Source organism: Anas acuta, chromosome 2 (genome assembly GCF_963932015.1).
Source record: "Anas acuta chromosome 2, bAnaAcu1.1, whole genome shotgun sequence".
NCBI classification, from domain to species: domain Eukaryota; kingdom Metazoa; phylum Chordata; class Aves; order Anseriformes; family Anatidae; genus Anas; species Anas acuta.
Window position 1 is genome coordinate 18,227,388 of NC_088980.1, and position 23,702 is coordinate 18,251,089.

General features: G+C 38.7%; 2 protein-coding genes across 10 annotated transcripts; one reads left to right on the top strand and one right to left on the bottom strand.

The window, feature by feature from the left end:
• Positions 1-410: 410 nt before the first annotated feature.
• On the bottom strand, positions 411-6,917 carry THNSL1 (threonine synthase like 1). Of its 9 annotated transcripts, none has more exons than XM_068673693.1 (5): positions 6,895-6,917; positions 6,534-6,678; positions 5,007-5,095; positions 3,676-3,755; positions 411-3,200 (listed from the first exon to the last, which is right to left on the bottom strand). In XM_068673693.1, exons 3-5 carry the CDS (start codon positions 5,092-5,094, stop codon positions 933-935), a joined length of 2,436 nt encoding a protein of 811 aa, XP_068529794.1. In that variant the 5' UTR covers position 5,095; positions 6,534-6,678; positions 6,895-6,917; the 3' UTR covers positions 411-932. The 9 variants fall into 9 exon arrangements, with proteins under 9 accessions (XP_068529794.1, XP_068529793.1, XP_068529795.1 ...); XM_068673692.1 differs by lacking the exon at positions 6,895-6,917 and adding an exon at positions 6,827-6,847; XM_068673694.1 differs by lacking the exon at positions 6,895-6,917 and adding an exon at positions 6,802-6,822.
• ENKUR (enkurin, TRPC channel interacting protein) lies at positions 6,885-21,578 on the top strand. The gene is made up of 5 exons (XM_068673702.1): positions 6,885-7,116; positions 10,168-10,313; positions 13,522-13,748; positions 15,879-16,025; positions 20,029-21,578. The coding sequence occupies exons 1-5, from the start codon at positions 7,049-7,051 to the stop codon at positions 20,200-20,202; spliced, it is 762 nt and encodes a 253-aa protein (XP_068529803.1). The 5' UTR covers positions 6,885-7,048; the 3' UTR covers positions 20,203-21,578.
• Positions 21,579-23,702: the final 2,124 nt, after the last annotated feature.

Genomic DNA, 23,702 nt, shown 5'->3' on the forward strand with positions numbered 1-23,702 from the left:
TGTGGGAAGTAGAGAGTAATTTCTTTCCTCTGCACTTCCACATAGCCTTTATTTGTTTTGTTTTTTCCCCTTCCCCCTCCCTTTTCCCTTTTTTTCCCTTAAGTTAAATTGTTTCATTAATAATAATCTTTCCTTAATAATTTTTTTTCCTTTAATTAAAATATCCTTATTTCAACCTGTGAGTTGTTCTTTCCTTTACTTCTTCCCCTCCTCATCTAAGGAGGGGGAGTGAGAGAGCAGTTGTGTTTAGCTGCCTGGCTAAACACAGCGTGGGGGTTTAGCCAGGGGTAAACCCACCACGCTATCTGAAAACCCAAATAATCCGACTTTTTGCATAAATGTTGGCCACACAACACACACACAAAAACACCATATAAGATAACATATAGTCAAATTGCATGGTTCAGGGATTAATAATACAAGTATACTTTAATCTTCACAGCGAAATCAACCCTCATTAGCAACATTTGAGCATCATCACTATCATATTATGTTCCGGTGCCCTAAGCGAAGTGAGAGTTTAACCAATCACCCCCTGGCAAGTGATCACATCATTCCCACAACAAAACGACAGCTACTTGTTTCAGAAAGGTCAGACTTCATTACCTTCCGCCTTCAGGGGAGAATGCTCCAGGCTTGTGAAGGGGACAGCACTGCCAAGGGAAGCCTGCACAGCTGCTGTCTCTAGTACGTGTGGCCTGCACAGGAGTACTCCAGGCTTCTGCCCTCTCAATACAAAACCCTTCAGCACTGCTACAAACCTCACATGCATTACTTAAAAACACCGCTGAAGACAATTGAATGTAACCCTGCAGATGTTACGCTGTGGCCTGGACACAGGCCAGATGGATGGTGACTTTAATTCTATGATTCTGTGATTCATGCAGTTGGCTAAAGCACACGATTGACACAGTGGATGTCTGACCGGTTGCTCAGAAAGCTTTCATAAAATGATTTTGAATTAAGGTCTCTATCTGGGACATCAGCACGCTCAGATCAGCAGCACAGACCTGGTGATGCTCATTCTCATTCTTTTTCAGCGTCTCTAACAGGCCCCAGTGGACTGGAGGCAGAGGGCTGTAAGAACTCAGCAAGTGAAGCTGACTTAATGGGTTCTGTTTGATTTCCACAATCCTCAAGGCCCTCAAGATAGCAGGTGCAAACTTCGAATAATGAGCTGTAGATGAAATAATAATTGGGCAAGTTCTGTCTTGCAATCGATCTGCAACTACTTTAGCAACAGCTGTGTGTGTATCCAAAATATATCCCGTGGTGCTGTACACAGAGTGAATGGCAGCGAGGCAGTCGTCCTCAGAGCACCAGCCAGCCACCAAGTCCTGCTGAAGCTTTTCGAGTAGATCTTTCTGCAGCTGAAAGTGGCCCTGATTTTCCAGCTGGCTGTACAGTTGTGTCACCAGTTGTCCGTCCCCATCGGCAATCAAGTGCAAGTACCGCTCGAGATTGGAGGACTTCAGAATATCTACTGCTGGTGAGGAAGTGGGAACTAACTTTCTTCCCCTCAAATCATAGCTACCCGTCTGTATGAAGTCAGTCAAAACATTGTTTTGGTTGGAAGCACAAATGCATTTTCTAATAGGGATTCCCATAATTTTAGCATACAAAGCAGCTAATATGTTGCCAAAGTTCCCTGTAGGAATGCAAACATCTACAGGACTTCCAAAGGTGATAATACCTTGCTGAACAAGATCAAGGTATGCAGAGGCATGATAAACTATCTGAGGAAGCAGGCGTGCCCAGTTTATGGAGTTTGCTGCTGCTAAAGCTGTGCCATATTCTACTGTAAGAAAGCCAGTGTAATCAGAATTGGTGAAGATTTGTTTTATAGCAGTCTGGCAAAAATCAAAATCAGATTTGACACCTATGGACCAGGCGTTTTCCTTCTGACAGCCAATCATCTGTGATTTTTGAATGGGGCTTACTCCATCCTCAGGAAAAAAACTCATGACAGCAATTCTCTGTTTGTCAATGTCATGGAGACGACTGAAGCCATCCAGGACAGCACTCCCTGTGTCCCCAGAAGTAGCTACCAGAACCAAGTAATTGCAGCTCCTGGGAATGCAGTATGCAAACATATGCGGCATCATCTGTAAGGCAAAATCTTTAAATGAAGCTGTTGGTCCATGAAATAACTCCAGGAGAAACTGATTGCCTGTCAAATGCCTAACTGGGGCGATTTTAGAACAAGAGAAGTTTTCTCCGTAAGCAATGCCAATAATTTCTCGCAGTTTCGATGCAGGGATATCAGCAGGGTGTATGCATCTCTCGAGTACCACCTGGGCTCTTTCAGCATACGTTGCTTCTATCAGGCTTTGCCACTCTTCAGCAGTGAATTTTGGAAGTCCTCTCTCAGGTACAAAGAGTCCTCCATCGGGGGCTAAGCCCTCAATAACAACATCACTGAAATACTTGTGAGTGTCTTTTTGTGTGCTCCTTCCAGACCTACTAGACCTAGTTGAAATGTAAGTTTCCAGTTCTGAGTTTTGGTATCTCTTCACAGCATCAAGTACCTTTTCTGCCACGACCTCTGCTGCCACATCCCCTCCACAAAGCACGCGGACGTCGTACCACCTTTTGTAGAACTGCTTCCTGAACTGAAGGATGTCCTTGAGAGAAGTGTCAGGACCCTGGCCCACAATGCGATCCACCTTCATCGACTTCAGCCTGCTCATAATGACCGCCGTGGGCACGTCCAGATACACAACGATTCCATTTTGCTTCACATGCTGCATGCTGGCAGCATGCATCGGATTGGACCCAGTAAGGGAAATGACACTTCCAGATGCTGAAAACTTCAACAGGGCTTTTCCTTCCTCCTCTAAAAACTGCTTGTTACCAACATCCTGCAGCTTTTCCGACACGCTCATATTCCAGGTTGTTTCAAGGACATCATCATCTATATCTATGACAGGGCAATCCAGTTTCTGACCTACTATTCTCCCAACTGTTGTTTTCCCAGCACCCGGAGGCCCCATCAGGATAATATTTTTGTTTCCAACAAGAGAATGGCTTGAGAACCACGACTTCCATATCTGTGCAAACGCTACAGGTCTTGAAAACATCAGTTTTAAACACATGCCAGAAAGACTGCTTTGGGCTATCAGTCTCAAAGGCTGATACTTAACATGAAACATCTTCTGCTTTTTTCTTTTTTCAAGCCAACTTGACAATCCACTTAATTGCTTCAAAAAGAAAAAAAAATATATCAATTAGTCCTTCAGCAAACATCTACAAAAAACCTTAAAGGATATAAAATTCAGAACAAGAATGAAAACACAAATCCAGTTAGGATTTTTTCAGTGCCAGGGCTGTACATAAGACCATTCTTTCCCCCCTCCTGTGTAGCTCCAGCTCACCTCCACTGACAAATCCACCTTCAAGCAGTCCATATTGTCAGGTTAAATAAAGATATCCAAACCTAACACTACAATACTCTCTGCAAATAATATTGTTCATAGGAATTCAAAATCAATTAGCTTTTCTGCTAGTAGACTTATTTAGAAGTACACATTCACAAATAACAAAGGTTAATTACTCTTGTGTAATCAGAAAATTGTGAATACTGCCTTTTCCTACCTCCAAGATGTCTTATTTCCTTTCTAAAAAAGGAATTAAAAAATTGCAATACCCTCTTAAATGCAATGAAAACTCACACACTTGGGCAACAGCAAGGCTGGAAGAATTCCATCCAGTTCTCTTCTGATGGGATGACAGACCAAGTGAATTGTCAAGAAATCCTATAATGGAATTTTGTCAGGTGTATTTGGTGTAAAGTTGGAGAGAGAAACAGACAACATCATGAAGACACTCTACTATCAAAAAAAATCACTAGGAAAGCAGCATCCTCAACACAGATTAAGCAAGACACTCTCAATACATTGCTTTGTTTGCTTACAGAAATCAATGCCAGTATCAACTGGAGTTGCAGAACATGGTAAGTGTGTGATATTTAGAGCCAAAGGGTGAAGGACTCAAGATCTCAATAGGAGAGGAGGGCTCAGGGAAAAAATCCACATGCATTTGCACAGAAAATTGCTCCCGAGTCATTTTTCAAGTGTAGGTAGGCAAACAAATTTGTTATTATTATGTCTTCACTGTTCATGAACAAAATGTTTAAAGAAAAACAACATAGAACATTCTTTAAGGAAATTAATATCATTTTAGATGTAAAATTTCACCTCTTGGGTTATTCATCAATTCTTTTAAAATGTAACATACGTAAAAACAATGCTTTTACTTATTTAAGACTGCATTAGTGGATAGCCGTTACAATATGCATGACAGAAATACTTGACTAAGCTTCAAGTTGCACTTTTTATTCCCTCCTGATACCATAACACATAACTAAAATTGCAATCAGCAATTTCTAGTACCTATATTTTAAAGGCTCAATATAACTGCAAGCACCCCAGCTACTTGCTTCACAATGGTTGGTGGATTTTGTTTGTTTGTTTTTTGTTTATATACCAGCTACTCTGTCCAGAAAAATAATTTTTAATGATGAAGTGTTTTTCTGTGTTAATCAGGACAGACTAAATAGAACAAATGAAGGAATTCACTATAAACTTACAAATCTTTCAGCCATTCAGAGCCATTTCTCTAGACGGCCTCCAGTCCAACAGTGCTTTAGCACTGCTCAGAGCAGAAGCAGGCCTACAGTTGCAGAAGGCAGGTGAGCACCAAAGTGGGAAACCTACCATCTTCCAAAGACCTACTCAGGGTTAAACTACATTTACAGTTACCAGAGTCCTTGAACCCTGCTGTTCCCTATCACAGTGGGCAATATCAAATGACTCCAGAGACACAGGTCACTCCAACTCCAAAAATGATAGAAGCTCAGGTTTTGTAAGAGAAAACCACAAAAAGTCTTTGCTTCCAGATGTTCCCTGCTCTACGTTCCTAGATCTGTCTTTTAGTCTTACTGATCTATTAGCTTATGTTACAAAGTCAAAGCACTTCCAATCAGCTAAATCTTTCCACTCACTCACTTCTGCATGGAGAGATGAGCTTGCAAACCAGTGCCTGAAACATCACTGTATTCTGTGTTTGCACCCTGCGCTGTGACACAGTAAGCATGCTGTAATTACAAGGTGTAAATCAGAGTAAAGATGGCCACAGAACGTGTAGATGCAGAAGAAAAAAATCTGTGAAGAGTAGTTGTGACAATCAGCATCATTATAAAGCCATACCGTAATCATAATGCACTACAGTGAGTACAAACATACAGAGCTACAGGGCCAGAAAGAGGTATTTAAACTTCCAGATGTAAATACGTTCAGGATTCAAAAAAGACTTAGAGGCAGTATTTTAGTGATTTTATTTCTTCAACCTAGAAATCACTTCAAACCTTATTTATGAACTATGGGCATACAAATCATGCCAAACATAGCAACCTGTCTACGTGTCTAGATGCACTACAGATTCCCTTTCAGGTACAGTACATGCTATACAGCTGCAGGATGTAACATCTGGACTGCTTTATCAATCTACAACATAGGAACTTAAAACACCCAACATGAGAGCTGTAGACAAGAAAGGAACTAGAAACAGATTTCTCTGGTTACATGCTTGCCATGTTTACATAAACTTACAAGCAGCCTAAAGGACTGTTTGAAATCAACTCAGTTAGTTTGGTGCAGAAATTTGCAGGGAATTTTATTCAGCTGCTCAGAAAGTTTAACCTACAGCTGCTCAGAAAGTTTAACCTACTGCAGTTTAATCCAATTTTGCACCCACATGAAGTATACATGCAAACACGCTCGCAACCACTCTTATTCCAGTGGCAAAGCTATGCTGTAACATATCAACATCTTGAATCAGACTTCATGTCTAGGAGAGTTTACCGGCTTACAGCACCAAACCAACCACCCTTAGTTACAGCTACTTCTACCAACAGGTTTTTGTGTTGCTTTATTTATTTATTTATTTTTATTGAAGCAGTGCTTATACCCATACCTCCAATGAAGTTTTGACAATACACCTCAACCCTCCACTCAGACTGCTGAGGGCATCTATGTATCACTAGCAGATAACCAAAATTTTAACAGCCACAACCAATGACAAGAATTCAAGTGAAAATTGTCATAGTTATTGGTATGGACACAAAGTTTGCAGAGACATGAGGTACGGTTAAACTGCGGAGCCCAAGGAAGGGAGAGGTGGTTGGCAGCTGTTGAAGACCTCAAGGCAGGTCAAGATAAGTAATAACCATGCTTCAAAAATGTTAACACAGAAAAAATATCCTTTTACTTTCCTCGGAATTTTTATGTAGAGTAAAAAACTCCTAAAGTAAACAACCTCAACCCTCCCACAGACCAAAATGCTAAAAATAAGTCACCTGCGTTCACACACTCCACCTCGTTTCCCCAAGGAAAGCCACCCACGGGTGAAGAAGCCCATAGGTCACCACACACAAAACCCTCAGAGCCCCTGGAGGTGGCAGGGTGGCTCACACCCCCCCGATCACGGCAATAAATGCTCACTGAGGCGGCACAAAGCGCGTGCTGGGGACAGACCTTAACCCCCACGGGAGCTCCCGCTCCGTGGGGCACTCCCACCCACGGGAGGCTTCCAAAACATTATCTCAGGGCACTGCGGCAGCTTTAGGAGTCCTGTCCGCCGGCACGGAGGGGCCACGCCCGCTTCTGGGCGCTGCGAGGTCTGGAAAAGAGAAAAAAAAAGACAAGGCAGCCCCGGCGGGCCGCGACGAGGACCCCCCGCCACAGCCGCCACCCCCCTCCCTCACGAACCCCCCCCCCGCCCGCCGCCAGGCCCCTCACGTACCGCCCCCCCACCCCTCCACGCTCACACCGCGCATGCGCGGCCACCCCGCTCTCCCCTCAGCACCCCGCCTGCCCGCCCTCAGTCCGGGCGTACGCGCGCCGCTCTTAGCTTCACCTCCGCCAAGCGCGCATGCGCAACCCGCCGAGGGGAGGGCGGGGGAAGCGATGGCGTAGCCCCGCCCCCTCGGTGCGCTGTCGCCTAGCAACGCGTTTCCCGGGCAACCGCGGCCGCGACGCCGCGCCACAAGATGGCGGCCCCGGAGAGCATCTATAACCTCCTGCCCCGCCTGCAGGAGCCGCCCGCCAGGCCTCCCAGGTACGTGGGGTCGAGAGCTTCGGCTCGGGCCAGGCGCTGTATCGCTGTATTTTGCGGGTAATTAAAAAATAATAACAATACAGTGAGTTTTTTGCAGGGAATTTTAAAAATTTGAAGTTTTTTGAAGGTAACTTTAAAAAAAATGGATTTTTTTGCGGTGTTATCGAGCCTCTTGGTGAGTCACCAGCTGGCAGCTGGGGGTTTGCAGCCCGCTGATGATTCAGTTTGGTGCCACCTCGCCTGATGACAAGGAAGCTGCGAAGCCATCTGTCCCACGCACAGGAATTGCGTGACATCTTTGTTGTTTCAGCTTTTAATGATTTTTCAGTGAGCAGCTGAAAAGCTCTTTTTCTTTTTTTTATTTTTTTTCTGTGTCACACCTGCATTCTCATGCGTCAGGTGCATCTTCTGACATCATTTCTTTCGCTTCCTTCTCACCCCTTACCTTAAAAGCATTAAAATGCCTTCTGCCCGCCTAGTATTAATCCTCCGAGGGTTTTTGTAAAGCTCATATTTGATGTACATGTTGTATTTTCAGGTTCATGCTATTTCTATGGAAGAACACCATTAGACGTAGCACTTTCAGTGAAATGTTAACCCAGGCTATAACTCAGTAGCTGTAAAATGAATAGCAATATCTGTGGCATTTGTTAGAACAAAGGCACAACATCTGAATGGTTTTCAGGTAAAAGTGTTCAGACTTGCCAGATTTCTAGTTCTGAACTTTGATATGCCATATAAAAAATACATGGTACGCCCTTTTTGATTTCCCCTGTGAATGAAGGATGCCTCTGGTGGGCAGAGTGCAGTGAAACAACATTATGGAAGGCAAGCAGCACACCAGGTCCTCTACAATTCCACTCAAGGATTTGGATACTGTATGACCATAGTCCATTAGGTTCAATATGGGCAAAGGATTCTTTGGGTTGTACACAGTCAGACTAAATCCCCTTCCCATCTCACTGATTTCCATTTTGTCACCTCGCCTCCTGCTTTTTGGCATGTTTGCAATGTGCCATGTACCCAGCTGGTAACAACAGTGTCAGAACTGGTTAATAGCATGACTTGAACATTTTTTTTTAATGCATACAAAATCTGGGGTCTTTTTAAAAATGAGATCGTATCTATTTCATTCTCACCTGGCTGGGTACTGTTCATGAAATCAGGGCAAGCATCTTCATTTTCTCCAACTCTGATATCCCAAGGGGAGGCTTAAAGAACTAACTGTCTTTTCATAAATATATTGTCTTTTCTCCCCTTATCAAATGCTGAATGGATTAAGATTCTGAAGTCCCCCATAACCATGTTTTCTTACTTGCAGCCCTCTCTAACCATCTACTGTTGCTGTATGACACCATTTAGTTACTGTTTTGGCCATATGTCAGTCATCAAAACATGTAACAGTCACAACTCTTTGTCCAAAGAGGATGTCTATAGCTGTATTCAAATGGCATTGTAAAAAGACAGCTTTAAACTTTATGCCAGTATGGAATAAGCTCAATACCTTCTTGTTATCTTTCCCTTTTCAAGACAGTGTGCATGCTAATAGGTCAAACTTCTCAAAATAAGTAAATCATCATAAAGTCACTACCTTTATCTAACATGTGGATACATATCCAAACGGTGAGGTAGACAGTAGTTTCTGAATGTGGTAGGTTCATGCCTAAAAATATGGCTGTTTGCCAAGAATTTCTCACACACACACACAAAAATCCTTCCATATAACTATAGGGTATTTCTTGAACTATATATAATCTTATGTATGTAGTTAAAATGACATGTTTCCTAAAGATGACTAGATTTTAGAATGTACTGAGGTAGCCTTAACTTCATGAGTTCTGCTTCTTCAGGAAAGTGTCCATGCAAGCAATGTTTCAGATGGTGGCAAATCACTGCTGATCAGCTAATGATCAGTATTTGGCTTCTTTTGCAGCATGTTTACAAACTTTTGATTAAAGTGGTAAATTCAGTTCCATATGCAACACGACACCAAAACAGTAGTGTGTGCATACGTTTTTTCATGTCTGAGCTGCTGTAATTTTCATGTTAGCCTTCTAAGTCAATGCCAAAACCATGACAGATGACAATAGTTCAGGATCGTGGTTCAGGTCTGTGCCATTTAAGAACTACAGAGTTTGCTGTGTATCAAGTTTCTTTTAATAACATATAACAAATGGTTCAACAGGAGCACTGAGACAGTGATGCAGTGGCTGGACATTAATAAGATAAGGTGATGTTCAAGGACATTCTGTCCAGCTCTCAACAATGTTTGAAGTGTTTCCTGAAGCATGAGGTTTTATGTACCTCTAAAATCCGTTTCATTCCACAGAGTGAAACATTGAATGTTCTCATTATCAATACAGATCTCGTATCTTTTCAAGCCAACTGAGCTTTTTCCTCTGTTATGTTTAATTACTGTTACGCAAGGTCCTACTGCAACTGCAGGTTCTGAAACATGAGATACGTTGGTGTTTGCATCTCCCTCAGACTACAGATTTTCAAATGTACAAAATCCAACAAAGTAGGCTCATGATTAATATTTTCATGTAGATGCACAACAGCTACATATTTAGGATGCATTTTTGAACAAAACAAAAAGCCATGTAAATTAATATTTTTTTCAAAATGTAGTTTAAAATCAAAGACCAAAGTGTGTAACATATAACCTAATAAAAATAAAGAATTCATGTTTTTGTCAGACTTAGTAAGCAACATTCAAAGCAGTGCTGAGCTTCAGAATGTCTGTGTTCAGTATTTATATGATACAGGAACTGTTTGCCAAATTGTGATAATACTGGCCTTGGAGACACAAGAGGAGGAGGAAGAAGCAAGCTAGCTTCAGAATCAGAAGTACAACTTATCAGTGTGGTGCTGAGCATAGTTTTAAGATAGAGGTTATATGAATGATGATGGCCTTTGTTTGGGAGAGTACAAAACAAAATAGCTCAGTCTTCTGGCATGAACTAATGCAAAAATGTATAATCTTTGAAGAGGTATTTTTAATAATTTTCTGACCTTCAACTTCTTTATGCCTATTGTTTAACATCAAAGGTATATATCAACATTTAGACCGTCTGTGAAACAAGAAATAGAGAAAAGTAAAGCTCAGTGGAAAACTATGGGGCCAGCAAAAGTTGCGGTGCCGTCTCCAAAAAACTTTCTGAAGAAACATTCAAAGGAACCCAAGCTACCAGCGAGTAAGTGCATACCTTAAATATGTGAAAGGCAATGCATTTTTTATTATATTGGAATTCTTAATATTAATATTGAAAATAATAGTTATAGAGGATCTGTTTTGTTTAATTTATTTAATTTTAAATGATTTTTGTAAGCTGGGTTGGTTTCCATTGTTCCATTTATAGCCTCTATGATGCTGAAATTAATTTGCTATTTCACAAAAATGTTTCTCTCTTATTTATTGCGTAAAACACTAAAAGAAGCAAAAAGGAGATTACATATGTGATTAGTAAATACAGTGAGCATTTTCTGTCATGGTACAAAGCTGGATGAAATATAAAGAAAAATTATCTCTCTTTTGCCTGCAGCTATTTAAATATTGAAGATTTGTTGATGGTATATTCTATCCTGCTGATGTTTCAATTTACAATTATGTAATTTAGATTCATATGTCATTCTTTCCTGCAACTGATCATTAATAATAAAGTATATAATATTAACAGGCATATTAAAAGAGAACTAATTGTTTCTAGAGCTTGAAGACATGAAGTAGGTATGTGTGTCTGTCTTGATGTTATCACCAACATAGAGCTTTTACTCTTCAGTATTCACTGTTGGTTCTTAATCTTGTACCATTAAATTGGCAGTGTTCAGAGCACAGAACTTTTTTTTTTTTTCAGAGCTGCTTGTTAGAGAAATAAAAAAATGGAATATTTTATTGCAAAGAACCAGTTTTCCACCATCCTATTTTCAGGCACAAACCATAATTCTGGGTATGAGGAGTTGGCAGTTCTTATGTTCAGCATCATGGCCAACTCTGCAAGGGTGGAATGACCTCCTTAGTACTGCTAGAGTTGTAAGTACATTGCTGTCAGAACTTGTAACTGAATCAGGAAGTTTTAGCTTGAAATTGTTTTTAGGTTGGAAAAAAAAAAAGGAAAAAAAAAAAAAGGAAAAAAAAAAAACAGAAGAACTTGAAGTACTCTATTAAAAAATGCTGTCTAAGAGAATGTGTGAGTCAGCACCCAAATTTGCATGGTACTTACAAATGACTTTAGCACTGAAAATACAGACTATCGCAGGAGGCCTTGGAGGCTTAATGCCTCAGACAATACAGATTACCAGAACCTTAAGGTAAGCTTTGTTCCCTTAGGTCCTGTAGGCATCCTGAGTGGTTTCTACTTAGGTCGTCACTTTTTCAGGAAAGTTGAACAGCATTCACTCTACGGAATGTAATACCTAATGGCATCTGAGCATTAATGTTTCCAAGCTCAAGAAGTTAAATTACTACACTAGTGTTTTAGATGAGCACAGGAAATCTAACCAGTTCACCTGTAACTTGCAGCAGTCCATAAGGTTCCTTTCAAGTATTTCTATTGTAAAATTATGTTTACTACGAACTGGCTATGTTTTGAGATTGAGCATTCTGACCCATTTTTCTCAGAAAAGCAGCTCACAATATTTCTGTTTCAACTTGCTGACTCAGAACTTCATAATAGCAATATGCGCTTGGGTGTTTGCATTTGGAGTCAATGTACCAGAACCTCAAAATGACTATGACACATCACAGCTTCCATCCAAACTAGTAATTTCATAACTACGATTAGATCCTAAGAGATCTTGAGAAGGAACTGCATCATTAACTCAGAAAGTTCTTATACCTTTGTTGGATGGAGTCTCATACTTTAGTCAGAAAAGTTACATTGCTTAATGAGCTCTTTCAAAGCATGAGACTTTTGAACCTATCCAGTTATCTATGTGGGATTATGGTGTTTTGTTTATGATAGCTGTGCCACCTTGAAGACTGAGTTTGATCCATCTAGTTAAAAAGTAGGTTGCAAGGACAAAGCTGAAAGATTGATTTTTTTTTCCCTAAAGTCTGGGAGAATGTCATTCCTTTAGAGTTTGATTATTCAGCAATTCCCTACAAAAACTATGTTTCCTAATCTTCAGCTGAATCTTGTTTTATTACTGGGCCCTGACATTCATTTTAAGCAAACTCTGTTTCTGGCTCTAGAAGAAGCAGGGGCTCCCAAAGCAAGTGTTCTGCAGGTAAGGGTGAGCAGGTGTTCACTGAGATGCTGTTTTCCAAAATAACATCATTGAGAAACAGATTTAAGTCTGTGTCCTGCAGTACTAAATTATGACAAGCTACCAGGTTGTAAAAACCCCAGAAAAGTGCTGGTTCTTAGGGCCAGTATCAGGAAGCCAGCTGTTGCAGGAACGAGCTGTCACATGTGATATTACAGACTTGCTTTCTGTCAAAGAAGAACACGAACTCAGACAATGTGAGTCAAACTATTGTAGATTCTTCTGAGTTCCCTCTGATAACGACCGTAAGTTAGGGCTATATCTGTTGGGAAATAAGGTGGGGAATGAATTGTCTTTTATCATTTACCTGAAGTGAGACAACTCAGGAGGCTGTTGACCTTCTGTTGGTCTGTTGAAGAAAAGATTACGCTGAAAAGGTAAGGGTTCTTGTGTTCTCTGGAGAAAGCATTGCAAGAAGTTGTTTATGAGTGTTATGGAAGAGTGAGAACAGGGCTACTCCCTAAGGGAAGGTGAGCCAGGAATTAAGAGTGACTACAGCCCCGGCTGGGCAGTGATCTCACCTACAGCAGCAGACCCAGCACAGCAGAGGCGTGCAAGCAGAGCAGGGTGGTGATGAAAATGGGTCTTATCAATGGCCTAAGCAAGGTGGGGTAGCAGGCCAGGTCCACCCTCTGATACCACACAGCTCTTCAGGAGCAGGGCTAAGGGCAGGCACACCTGCGAGGTAGCTAAGCCACAGACTGACAGCCCAGGGCTGAGCTGAAATGGATCTCCTGGGCCTATGGCTGTGGGGTGGATGCACCAGGTGGGACTGGTTAGGGTCTCCTAGTGCTCTCAGGGTCTTGATAATGAGCATCTCTGGTAGAAGTAGTTCTACTTACATTTTAAATAAGTCTCATACTACTGCAGTTAAGAGGTAATGAGTGGCATAGTCTATGAAAACTCATCTACAAAACAGCACAGTATTTCCTAAGCTATGTAACTTCTCTTATTCCCAACAAGCATACTAGTTTCCATTATAGTACATTCCCCATCAATCCTCTCAGTGTAGATACAGTTGCTTTCTGTTTTTATGTAATTTTGCACATAAATTTTCTCTCTTCAAAAATGTAGTAACATTATACTGCAAAGCTCTCTAAGGTTATCACTGAGAATGTTTACATGCCTAATTCACAGGAAAAAAAGAACAGGATAGTAAGAAATTGCCTGCATTATCAGTCCCACGGAGGACAGATCACCCAGTTATGGGAATTCAGAGTAAAAAGAATTTTATAAATACAAATGCAGTTGCTGCTATCACAGGATTGCCTAAAAAGCCTCAACCTATTTATGTTGATAGAAGACAAGGAGACAAATATCTGCTTGAAACTTCAGGACTTGTTCCAAAATATATTAAGAAAAAGGTAAGTTTTATGAAATTATAGTGAAAATACAAGTATCAATGCCTATTCTTAGATTCTTGCATTCTCCTATGAAATGTTTATGGTTTTCTATTAGATGTTTAAATACCACTGCTGTTTGTGGTAGACCTTTGAAATTCACCAAGGAGAAATCACTGGCACTAGAGTTGTGACTTGCCTATGCTCTCAGCAAAAATTTTGCAGAACGATGCTGCTAAAGCAATAACAGATGTGTTGCACTGGGAACCCGGGGAGTAACTAATAGGGGCACAAAGAGTTGGACTCGATTTCTTCAACTTCTACTCACTCAGCAGTCTTTCAGAGATGCTGGCAAAGAGATAGGACCCACTGGACAAAGCGGGGTGAGGATGTTGTTGACAACATCTTTGCTAACCTCGTTAGAAGAGCTTTTAACTGGAGGTGGTATTAAAAGCTTACAGTTCAATCAAGGAACAGGGGTCAGGGTGATAAGTACGTAGGGCAGGGTAGTAGGAGTGAGAAGGTGGGAAGGACAGATCAAACTCTTTGGAAGAGGGCTCACCTCACGTGTCAGTTGTACACAATCTGAGAAAGCAACAGAAGAAGCTAGAGCTCTGTGTGCAGGTTCAGAGTTAACATCATCAGAATAATGGAGACGTAGTGGGAAGCTCTTCTGCCTGGAGTCTTGTGGATGGATGCATGCGTGCTAACTCTTTATGAATAAGAAGAGAAGTGGTTGCCTGTTGGCTGCAGGAGTGGTTCAAATTTATGGATCTCTTCTATGGAATTGGCAACAGGCTGGTTGAGCTCATGGGTCAGAATCAGAGGAAGGGCCAGTAAGCATCACAGGCGTGGTTGTTCCAAACCATCTAGTCAGGTGAGGAACTGGATGGAATGTCTTTAAACAACCTGAGGGAATCTTCAGATCACAAGCAGACGTTCTCATAGAAGACTTCACCCTCCTTGATATCTGCTGAAAGACCAACACAATGGGATGAAAGCAATGCAAAGGTTCCTGGAGCATGTCAGCAACAGCTCCTTAACACAGATGGTGAATGAGCCAACTATTGACCATGCTCTTCTAATTCTGCTACTTGCAAATCAGGAAGAACTGGTCAGTGGTGTGATAATCAGTGGTAAACTTGGTTGTAAAGCCGTTAAGTAGTTTAAGATCCACTCTTCCTCAGGGAGACAGGTGATAGTGTACAGACCCTGTACTTCAGGAGAGCAGACATCAGCTTCCTCAGGGAACTAGGAAGCAGGACCCCATGGGAGAAAACACTAAAAAGAAAAAAAGAGTTGAGAGAACTGGCATGTCTTCAATGTCAGTTGTCTCCAAGCTCAACAGTCCATTCATGACTGAGTGTTATGCAAAAAAAGACATGACATATGACATAGCTTATAACAGCAGATGCAAAAACGTGAACAGGCAGTCCTTGTGATACCTTTGTTTGGCTAACCTAAAGTGCTACCCTACACTAAAAGATTTGTGAATCATTTAGCATTTGGTGGAAACAAGGTAGATTCTTGTGCCTTCTGAGAGAGCTAGATAGTCTACATTCAATAAAGGATAAGTCAAAACAGAGTTGTACCCCAAGTGCATCTGGGATATTCAGAAATTATTGTTCCTCCCAGAGACACAAATCTGCCATATCCATTATGAGATAGTCTGTCATTCCTATCTTGTTAACATTGTTCAGTATCTTTTGTGGCATGCAATGTTTCAGCAAAAAACAGGATACTGGAAGACGTTTCAAAGAAAGTATCCAAGGAATGTGCATTCCAGACAGTAGGACTTGGCACCACGTAAAATGTAAACTAGCTTTCTGTCATTAACAAATTTCAAACTCCTCACTCAAGCATCAGTTTGAATAAATACATGTTTTGGTTTCTGGATTCTCTTATGAAGTTTTGAAAAAAAATAAAGAAGGGAATTCTTTATATGTCTTTCTCAGACTATGAAGAGAATTACATTTCATATTTCTAAAAACATAGTGATTTAAAATCTTATGCTCAGTGGAACAAAATTCCATTTCAAGCTGTCTTTGTAAAAGTATAGGTCACGGATATGTCTTTGTTTTCTTCTTTAAAGCAAGTTTTCTTCTTTAAAGCTTCTTTAAAGCACATGTAAGATGCTTCTTCTTGAACTTCTAGGATTATGGCATTACACCAAAATATGTGACACAGAGAACTGAAGAAACAAAGAAAGCTCAGAAAGATTATGAGACCCAGGTCTTGGAGTGTCTCAAGAAAAAAGCCATGAAGCAGTTATCTGATGAAGAAAGGGAAAATCTTCTACAGGTACATATTTTGACTTAGTGTAATTAGTAACATGTATATAAGATTAATGTGGTAATGTAAATCAATATGAATAATAAAATTAGATCTTTAAGCAAGGCAAACGAGTTACCTACTTTTTCACTAGATGGAGCTATAGAACAGTTGCAAATTGAGCTGAAAGGAGCTATCTATCTATAGTTTTAGTCTTGTTTTACAGGTACTTAAATTCTGTTAGATTCATGTCCTCTTTAATTACTTGCAATTTCAGTGAAACTTAAAGAAATGCAGAAAACAACCTATATGGGTCTGGAGACAGTTCTGACTCTCTACTTGTGAATCATAGAAAATATAAATCACGATTTTTTTTTCCTGATGTATATCATCATTGCTACATTTATTGGCAGTTTCTGTCTTCATCTTGTAACCTCACTGGGTAAAATATAAGGCCATGCTTTTAAATGTGGCAAAATCAGCAAACAGAATTAAACTGCAATATATATGTGGAACAATGACTGCAAAATTCTATTTTGTCAAGCTCTTTTGTATACTGTCTTTCAGAAAGTTTTTATTGTAGAAGTCTTTCTAAAATGAAATAATGCCATAAAAGATATAGAGAAGTTAAAAAAAAGGAAGACAAAAAGAGAAAATAAACATTTTAAAATTATATCCAATTTTTAAAATGAAATTTCTCATAACCACTTTTAGCCAAATTTCCTATGAAAATTAGGCTTACATTACTATGGTATCTGTTTGTCAGTCTGTTCCTTAATGTCTTTGGATCTTGGCAGGCATCTGAAGCAAATTAGCAGGTGGATTGACATCTCCAAGATGCTAAATTCCCACAAAAAAAAAAAATAATCAGCAGAATAACTAGAGACAAAACCCAGTGTCTAACTTACAAAGGTTAGCTGGTAGAGAAGTGAGGGTATCACATTGGCCACAGTATAAGGAATATAACAGCAAGGGGGAAGATGAAGATACTGTTACGGTGAGGAAGGCATGGGACAATATGATGGTCCAGCAAGTTGGCTGTGCAGCCAAAATATGTGTGAAAGAAGGCATGTCAGTTCAGATGCTCACAGTTCTGATTTTGTTTGATTAAAATTATGTTCTTTATTATTAAAATACAAGAGTGAGCAGAAATCTTTTTTTTTTTTTTTTTTTTTTTTTTAATTAAAAAAAGGGAGAGACTATTTTTGTTAAATCAGTATTTTTGTTTAAAGTTTTCAAAAATGTGCTCAGCCATGGGCCAGATGACTCACACAGATATATCTCCAGGAGGAATTAGTGTCCTCAGGGTATGAGACTCCTACCCAGTGCTCAGCTGTAGACATATGGGAAATCTGGTCTTTTAAAATAATTGACATTGCTATTGAACACATGTGCACTATCTGATTTGAAAGAATATGTGGCAATAGATGTCTGAGAACAAAATCAAGCCTTATAAACCTACAAAAATAAATGGAAGTAATTTGTGCCAACATTTTTGAACTACATATCCATTATGCTTACTTTGGTTGAACTTTTCATGAGAATAAAAGAGAATGTTGATAAATGCAGTACATATTTCTCACTGATCCAGCATGTATTCGAATTCCTTATATAGAGTTAGATCTTCAGTTTGTGGTCTAGCCCAGAGCAATAGTGGTCAGCATATTACATTGCTGTTGGAGGAGCTGTGAGGGAGATTTTTACACAGGGAGTCTTGAACTGCTTTTGATCTCTTCACTCTACAGGGATAGAGTAAGTTGTGATGAGTGGATGTTTTAATGTGTTTTTAACCCCACTGTTTTCAACGATTTCCAAACCAGTTTTTACTAATGTAGAGAAAGTAGAATTATTCAAAAAGTTATGAATGACTTTTCTTTCAAAATATCAGAAATGCTGTATTTATTTTCATGATGATATATCTGTAAAGTATACCTTATGCCTGGTAGACTAGAAGCCTTATATAAATGCTTTACAGCCTTAGATTAAAAGACAAGTAGCATTACAAGACAGTAAATAAACAGCCTTGCACATTGGTCTTCTTTCATGTGTTGAGACGGTTTTTAAATTTATGTAGGCATTTGTACATAAAGAATGTTGGAATAACCTTTGTAGGGAACACCAAGTCAATGCCTGGTATGAATATACAAAAAAATATGAATTTCTGTGCAACAAATACACTGCTTTGAATTAGTCAAATATTAGTTCATATTAAAATGTATGTTATGCTTAGTAGGCATTTGCAGGGAAAGGGCATTTTTCCTGTTAAATCCATTCATACAGTGGACCAAATCAGACAAGTTTTTAGGAACAGCAGTCCTTGAGATCTAAAACGGAAGCAACAGATTCAAAGCTAGGATTAAGAATAATTCTTGTAAATTGAACTTCAGAAAGGTAATAATCAAGTCTGGGAGAAAAGATGACTAGTGGAGAAGAAGGACCTGAATTTGGAAATCACAGTGTGCCATGAAATCAGTGTATCAGCTGAATCACAGAGGAGAGCTGAAAATGGAGTTCCTGGGAGATTAACCTCAGTTCTTCATTTCTGAAGATATTTTGTGATATCCCTTAAGGAAACAAAACTGAGAGCCAAAAAAATTAAGTTGTTTTGGAAAAGTGTTCTCTCACCAAGAGCCATATTGTATTGCTTGCTGACTGCTGCATGAATTCCTTATAGTAGGTGTGATTATTAAGTACACGCACAGAGTTTTCATGAGGACATTTGTGCATTGAGTAACCTACACTCCTGTGGTATAGGCAATATACAGGATGTGCAGATTTTGGTCATCCTCTTTAGGAGAGAAAGTAAGAGCATGTGTTGCACTAATTGTGAGGATGTAAAGGAAAGTTTTAAATTTTATTATGTTTCAGATTATTGCTTTTTGTTTGTCTGTTTGAGGCAGGGTTTTAGTCCTGGGTTTTTATATGTGGCAGGTACTTTAGTAGTTCTTTGTGTAGCCTCACTCCAGAAAGGTGGCAGTTGTTTAAATTTTTGGTGATAGGGTCAGTGACAGCTACATTTCTTAGTCCAAATGATAAAGAAGTTGCATGTGTATGTTATTGTAGATGTAGATTAGGGAAGGAATGCAATTATTTAGAATTTCTTTAAAATAGCTCATAACAGTTAAAATACTGTGAGATCAGTTAGGTGCCCATGGTCTGAAGAAGGTCTCAGTTGCTGGAATAGAAGCTGGTGGTGAGGCAAACTGAGTGAGAATGCCATTGAGTTTGGGCTGGATTTCCAAGCACTGGTATTCTTGTGATCTCTTAAGGTCAGTAGGACCATGTGCGATGCAGTGGTATCTGCAGCAGCAAGGTTGCTGTTTATGAGGGAAGTGGTTTCTGTGGTGAGGTTTGTAAAATAATTCCTGTTGCTTTTTGGAGAAAAGTAGTAATTGGAGTGACATGAGTTTTGGAGGAGCTTTTATGAACCCTAGAAGTTCCTCAGTGAGCATACTAGATTTAAATACAATAGATCATTTAAAGTTGCCTACCTGTACATTATTAACAGCATAGAAAGTCTCTTACATAGCATAAGGAAGCTTCACTCTTTATTAACTTTATACATTTTTTTTCTTGAAGATACACAGGACTGGAAACGAAGTGTAGAGTCTTCCTTGAGTTCCTGGTAGGCTGTGGAGCTGACTCTTAGTCACACTGACATACTTTTGTCGGTTTCTAATTTTTGTAGCTCCTCCTTCATTGGCTAGTTTGATGATTACTTGGTTATTGCCTCTTAAAGACTAATTTTTTCTCTCCAAAGCACAGGGTTTTTTGAAGATCATTCCTTATATCAAAATGAATCAAAATTATTTCTGTTGCAGCTACCCTGACTTTTAAGCATTTAATTGATTTAGTCCAACTATTTAAGATGATTAAACACTATTCATATATTTATCTATTGTTTTAACATTGCTGTGACAATCAAAGGTAATTAAAAAAAATGCAATTTGCATATTATTCTTATGCAATGTGCATACTATTCTTAATGAAATATATTTTTCTCATGTATTTCCTTTTCTTCTGATGGCACTAGGGGCTGAAAAAGAACTGGGAGGAAGTGCATCATGAATTTCAGTGTCTTTCGGTAGAAATAGACACCATACCCAAGAAGTTGCATAAAGCAAAGCTGGAATCACAGATGAAACAACTGGAGCATGACATAGATGTAATTGAGAAGCATAAAGTTATCTACATTGCAAATAAGTAAGGACTGTTTTTCAGATATTGCCGCTTTTCTCCTTCTATACCCCTGTCCTTCCAAGAAAAAAAAAAAAAGCACAAAGCTGAAAAAAGAAATTGAAAGTTTCAACTATTCAGAAGAAGGTAATATTCAACTAACATAAAGATGTAGCTTCTTATAAAAATTGTTACATATAGCTAATTCTCATCTGTGTAATCCACAAGTTTTTCAAATAGAATGTTTAATATGACTTCAAATATATGAACATGATATTAATCTATTTTTCTTTGTAATTTTTATCAACTACTAAAATGTCTATAAATATCATACAAAAAGCATAAGAAATACTGTTTTGTATGTTTGGAGCACTTCTTTCCCTCGTAGCAAAAACTAAGTGGAATAATTGGCTGCTGAAGACAGCTTGGTAAATACAACTTCAGGGTGGGATGGCTTCTGGTCTAGTTATTAAAGAGCTGTTGTGCTTTACTTAAAAGCTTGAACGATTGTATTTCTAAATGGCTTGGCTTCTACATAACATTTTGTGTATTCATTTTTTGTTACTAAATACAAATTTTGTAGCAGAAGCCTATAATAATATAGGAACTCAAGCAATATGGATACCACATGTAGCTTGGTATTCTGATGTAAAAAATAACACCATAATACTATATTAAATCTACAACTAAAGTACAAAAATGTGTTTTGATTGCTTTTATATGTGTAAAGTTAGAATGAAAACAATATATTACTGTGTGAGTCATGACCTAGGCAGAAATGATATTGACATAGTGTACAGCAATTATTTCCATAAAAAGAAAATATGCTTTTCTTTCTTACTGCTTAACCTTTACTTCAGAACACAGCTTTTTCTGTATTATTTCAATTATTTCCACCAGCAGCTGTTGTGACTTCATAATATCTGACAGCAGAAGAGGATGGTGTCAAGCATTTTAAATAAACTATTAAAAGCCAGATTTTCATGTGCGTTAGTTAATTTCATAAATCTGCCCGGAAAGGACCTTGAAGACTTCACAGTGGTTCTAAGTTATATTTCTTGTGCATCTTAAACTTGTCTATGACATGCACTCAGAAAGCTTGGGGTGAGCAGGAATGTGTATTTTGTTGTTTCTAACTTGCAGTAAAGCAGTAATGTCTATTTTTGAAAGGTATAAAATAAGCTGAAAGAAAACTGTGGTTTCGAAAAATATGAAATTCCTTTACTGTTTACTCAAAAAAAATCATACTGTATATTTTAACAAAGCCACGCTGACTATAATCACTTAATAACATGCCACATTATCTGCTAATGAAGTACAAGAAGATTTCTTAAGAAATGCAATATAACCAAACATGGATGTTTTTTGTGGCTTAAAATAAAAAGGCAGCTTTTGACTTGAAAACAGCATGCATTCCCACTGCCTCAGTCTCATCTTTTTTTAGACCATTTGGCTGAGTTCTGCTGAGGATCTGGATTTGGATCTTCCCTTTCATCAGTGCTAACTTTATGAAAATGCAAAGTTGGTGATTGTGTATTCCAAAAGTTAGGACAAGCAACTAGGCCACACTTATTTTGATGTGTATTCTATGAGACCCTATATCAACATTAATGATTATGGAAAAATGTATTAAAATGAAAACCTTTTAAAGTACACAGGGAAGGATAATGTTCTTTCCCTTTAGCTCTGGTAAAATAAATTTACAGAATCTGTATTTATACGGTCAAGAAATGCCAGTAATTGAAGGTGTAATGTTTGTGAGTCAACTAACGTGTGCTTGTCGTTATAACTAAAGAAAAATCATGAATAAACTCAATTATTCTGATAGATTTGTTCCTTCATAAAAGATAATAAATAATAACATAAGCAACTCTTCAACTAGTCTTACAGGGCAGCCTTTCTCCAACCTATATCTTCAGAACTGTAGGTCCTCGCTATGGTATTCTGAGGAACTCCCTAGAAGTAGCTCAGGTTGAGACCCGGTGTGCAGACCTGAGAGCAGAACTTTTACTGTGGTATTTATAAACTAAGGGAAATTATAATGTTCTTTAGTTACAAAACATCCTACACTGTCTTCTTGTTTTAAAAACAAAATAAAACAAAAGACTAGTGTATGAAAGCATGTCATCTCAGACATTCCTTAACATTTCAACATTAAAATGCTTCTTATAACTTTGATTTTATTTACAGTTCAATAGATTTTCTTCAGCAGGAGCTTCCAACCTCCCCCAACTTGACTGTGTGGCATTTTTATAGTGACACAAGCTGCTGGAGGTTTTTTCTGAGGTTTTCAATATATTCTGAGCACTTGCTGAGAAGGCAAGTTGTGTAACTAAGCAAATGTGTTAAGTATGTAATTCAAACTTACTGCTGCCAATGGTAACCTTTCTACTGACTGTGACAGTTGGCACATGATTAAAAAAAAATTGATGGGAAACTAAAGCAGACTCAAGATAGATCAAATGCTCTCCTACAAACAACTGTACTTAGAATGGATGATTTATTTTATTTTGTTTAATTTTACTTTATTTTATTTTACTACACTTTGCCTTTCCAGATCATAATTTCTAGGTGTTTCACCCTCACAGATGGTCTGTAGAATGATACCAGTCCTGACTAGAACAGGTTTAGTCTTCAGAAATTCAATAAATTCTTGCAAATATAAAAGTGAAATTTCAGCAGAATTGTTTATTATCAGCTACCAGTAAAACAGAACTAAATCACAGAAGCTGTGGGACTTGTACCTTTCTGTAATACAGTTTTAACTTCATTCTGAAAAACCAGCCACCGTTATGGGAGTTCTGTTCATAGGCAAAAATAGTATTACTGGTTGAAACATTCTCTAAATTCACCAGTCAATTATTGACAATTAAATAATGAGAAAGAACATAATCAAAATACGTATAATGTTTAATAGTCATCTTTTCAACCTGGTATTTTTAAATAGCCAGTACTATATTGGATAGCCACCATAAAACTCACACTAAAGAGGGTATCAATTCTCCGTTGGTCAGTAAGAGTTATGGTGCCACAAACTGAAAATATTTCCTGTTGAAAGTTGTGTATGACAAACTGTGCATCCATTTTTTAAATATAGCAACATGAAATTATGATAAATATCTGACTGGCTGTTTTTCAGAATGAAACCATTTATATTCAGGAAGTAAGGAATCAGATACGGCATCATCACAAACACAGGGAGTTCCTGATTGCACGGCTCTGATAGAGCTGCCTCGAGCAAGCATCAGAGCTGGTAGAAGCAGATGGGCTCCATGTGGCTGGTCTCAAGGCACTGTTTTCTCAGGATCTGCATGCATGCTTAGCCACTAAGTCTGAGGGTACTTCTTCAAAACCTTCCTAGCAGAGGGGTAACCTTATTCCCCTCGTGAAATCGTAAGGGTGAAATTCTATGGGAGAAATAATATGGGAGAAATTCCTCAATAATTTTATTTTCCTCAGTCTCTATGAGTTTTATTTTGATTTGTTTTTATAGGAGGGCACATTCTGGCCTTTTGTATATTTTTGTAAAAA